The following is a 3,568-nucleotide window of genomic DNA, read 5'->3' as shown; positions in this document are numbered from 1 at the left end:
CATACGCGGTGGCTATAGGCTTGAGCGGCGCTTGGCTGCGAGGGCCGCTTGAGGCTCCGCGGAGCTTTAATTGGATCTTCCAACTCTTTAGATGTGGGAAGATGTCACAGGTGGTGGTGGTCCTTAGAAAGCTCTGACTTTTGTGTGCTGCAACAATCTAAGCTATAATGTAAAGCCTATAATGTATGTATTTAATTACAATATAGGAATAATAGTTTTGCTTTTTCAGTTTTTATATGAATCTGCGTGGAGTGTAGAATGATCCAGTTCAGGTTTGACGTTTTTGATTTTGAGCGAGTGATGATTAAACTCATCTCCTGTGTCTTGCCAAACTGTGATATACTGTGACCCTTTAAAGAAGTGCTAAAACAGAAGCTACAAATCAAACAGCAATTTTGCCCCCAGGGTGGCTCAATGCCACCCTGGGCAATGAGCCACATTGTCCATATCAAAAGCCTCCAAAATACAAAATGCTATCCTGCATGTCGATGATGGATCTATTTTATTTATATCTACCAGACATGAGAAATGCGGTTTTATTTCATAACTGAAATACCTTTTAGGGATTTCTTTTTTTTTTTTTTTTTTTTTTTTTTTTTTTTTTTTTTTTTTTTTTTTTCCCCTCTCCTCGTCTTATATATTTTATTTTNAAAAAAAAAAAGGGTTTTTTTTTTTAAAAAAAAAAACTTTTTTTGGTTTTTTTTTTTTTTTTTTTTTTTTTTTTTTTTTTTTTTTTTTTTTTTTTTTTACCTCAGCTCAGCTCGGATAAATTGGATAATCCTTATTTTACTCCACCAGGTATAAACAACTCGCTGTAAGTGAGATTCATGATTCATCCCTTTTGCATAGTTTCTGCTTTTTAAAAAAGAAACACCCTGTACCTAACACCATCTACAAGAAAAAGCCGAGAGTGAGCAGTATTGGCGTCATGCATTCTTACTTTTGCCATCTGCCATCCAAACTCTAATTTAGTTTCACTTATCTTTTTTATGAAGCAGAACTTAATAGAGCAGGTTTATTAAATCAGGGGATTTTGCATGCCAGATGGGGTTTCACTGGAGCTCCACTCAGCTGCGTACATATCATTGTTCTCTCTTTTTTTTGTAGGTAACAAGAATACCAGGGCCACTCTAAAAATAAGTTTAACACTCACCTGTGTACATACGTAATATTTCGTGCAGGGTTAGCTCTATAAAAAATGTTTTGATTGTATGTAGAAACTTTAAAGAGAGATAGAAACCAAAAAAAAATCCCCACTTGGACATGCCGTTCCTCATATTTACAGAGATCTGCTGAGGCATTTAGCAGCAAAAGAGCCATATGGCTCCCTGGGGAGGTGGCAAACACCGAAAAGTGTGAAAGAGCGTAAACACGGGACACAAACATGACATGAGATGCAACTCAGTCATGTAAAAAAAAGCACAATTTTGTTCTTGGTCTGCTCTGATGCCCATTAACATATTTAAAAAATGTGCTACAGAAGATGAAAAGGTATTGATTTTGTTGTTCTAATTTGTGTCGTATAGTGGTGCTGCTTGTTCTCATTTGAGTTTTCATTTTAGAAATAGTGCTTCATAAAATAATTAGGAAAGGAGATTTGAATTAGTGGAGTTTTTTGCAAGCTTTGGATAGTTACTTATTTTAATCTTATTTAAGATTTGCAAAATTACAGACACAGGGCACATTCATATACAAGTGGAGCGAAGTAAAATGCAAACTTGCTGGCAAACATCCCTCGGTTAGCCTTAAGCTCATTATGCATGTTTCACGGTCCAAGTTGTGGGATCTGTTTGCCAGTAGAAGCAGCTGGATGTGCTCATACTGCGTTGGTTAATCAGGATTACTCAGCAGAGCACCGTTTGGACATAGCTATGCTTAATCCACTGTGAAAAGTAACGTGTTGCTCAATTCCCAGTGGGTCACAGTAATTATGCAGCTGCTAACTAGATGTGTTTGACAGAACTGTGCCCTGTTGGTCCAACACTGTGGAAAAAATGCCACATATTAATTGGGATAACTCCTTTAAATGTTCTATATAATTATTTTTAAATCACAGTTTTCACTTGGGACTGCAAAGAATCTGTTGTAGTGGATATCTGTTTTGGCATATGGTCCAAGTGAAATGAGCTGAGCACTAATGTCCATGATGGTGGGTGAAATGTTTTTTTTTTTTTTTTTCCCTCTGTGCAGCCAAGTTCTTTGGTGCATGGAGAGATAATTCACTGGGGATTTCAGGGAATTAATCTTCATTTCCTACAATTTTTTCCTTTTGAAGAGTTTGGAATTTGAATAATTCTAATCCTCAAAGTCATTAAAATGTTTTGGATTAGTTAACTTCATAATAGCAGATTATACTCTGTGTGTAAGAAGTTATTTTTATGATCACAAAATATGCTATTTTGAACATCCTTTTTGCTATAATTCCTTGCAATCTTTAATGTCAGATCATTTAGAACAACACCGTTTTTAATGTCGATGTGAGTGGAGAGAACCTGCAGGAATGTTCTTCTAGCCTCTTTCCAAATTACAGCCGCTTACACCTTTGAAGTGTATTTGTGCACTGCTGAGTGCTTATCTGTACTGCTGACATGTAATGACACACCCACTGAAGTGTCAAACAAGAGAAGAGTTTCAGGATCACAAGCCATCCCAGTTTTTAAAAACGCTCTCTTACATTTCAGACCAAGAGATTGGTATCGAACCACTTCAAAGTCATGACACTTTGGTGAATTACTTTGACAGCTACTCACACACCTGTTTGGAAAAATAGAGACAACGCACATCATGTCAGCATGGCTGAACTCAAGGTTCAAAACACTGGGATTTTAAAATGTCAACAAAGGAGCGGAGGCAGGGAACCAGAGCTTAATTATAAAATCTTCTGAATGAACGTCAGTGTCATCAGAGTAGCTACAACAAATGTAGCAATCCATTCATTTATTCATCTGACTTCCTGGTCCTGGAACAAACTGCTGTGAAGGTCATAACAGTGATACAAATGTTTGGAATGATGACACTCGATCAAGCAAATGAAACTATGAAGGACAACTGTTGAAACCTTTAGCAAGGAAGAATTAATATTGGATCTAAATACACACACTCGTTCTCCCATATCCAGACACAGCACCGTTTGCAGTGACTGATGTCCTATTGAGCCATAAGAAAAAAAAACACTTGTTCTGTTCTCATTCAGTCTGCCAGAAGAATATTATACAAAGCATCATGAATGCAGACACATGTTCTGAAGGCGAAGGAGAGTTTTTGTGGTTATTTTTCACACATCTCTATAAAGCTCCTTTCATTGCAGTATCCTTTTTTCCTCCTTTCAGATCCTAATCCATGTGGGATTCCTAACAGAGGAGTCTGGGGATGTTTTCAGCCCGAAGGTGCTGAAGGGGGGACCGCTAGGGGAAATGGTCCAGTGGGCCGACATCCTGACTGCCCTCCATGTTCTGGGACACAACCTCAAGATCTCCATGTCTGTTAAAGAGCTTCAAGGGTAAGTTTTGTATTTACAGCCAAATAATTGTTTTCTTTTCTTTAAAGCAGTGTTTTTCAACCACTGTTC

The 3,568-nt window shown here is 37.5% G+C and overlaps 1 protein-coding gene across 1 annotated transcript in view; it reads left to right on the top strand.

The window, feature by feature from the left end:
• mgat5b (alpha-1,6-mannosylglycoprotein 6-beta-N-acetylglucosaminyltransferase B) overlaps positions 1-3,568 on the top strand; it is a 96,738-nt gene that overhangs the window by 35,062 nt on the left and 58,108 nt on the right. The window contains exon 7 of the mRNA XM_015049355.1: positions 3,330-3,499. Within this exon, the coding sequence (XP_014904841.1) occupies positions 3,330-3,499 (170 nt within the window). The remainder of the gene's footprint in view (positions 1-3,329; positions 3,500-3,568) is intronic.

Source organism: Poecilia latipinna, unplaced genomic scaffold (assembly GCF_001443285.1).
Source record: "Poecilia latipinna isolate Pla-1442-1.1 unplaced genomic scaffold, P_latipinna-1.0 Scaffold942, whole genome shotgun sequence".
In the NCBI taxonomy this organism is placed as follows: domain Eukaryota; kingdom Metazoa; phylum Chordata; class Actinopteri; order Cyprinodontiformes; family Poeciliidae; genus Poecilia; species Poecilia latipinna.
Note: the sequence above shows the minus strand (reverse complement) of the source record. Positions and strands in the feature narration are given on the sequence as shown.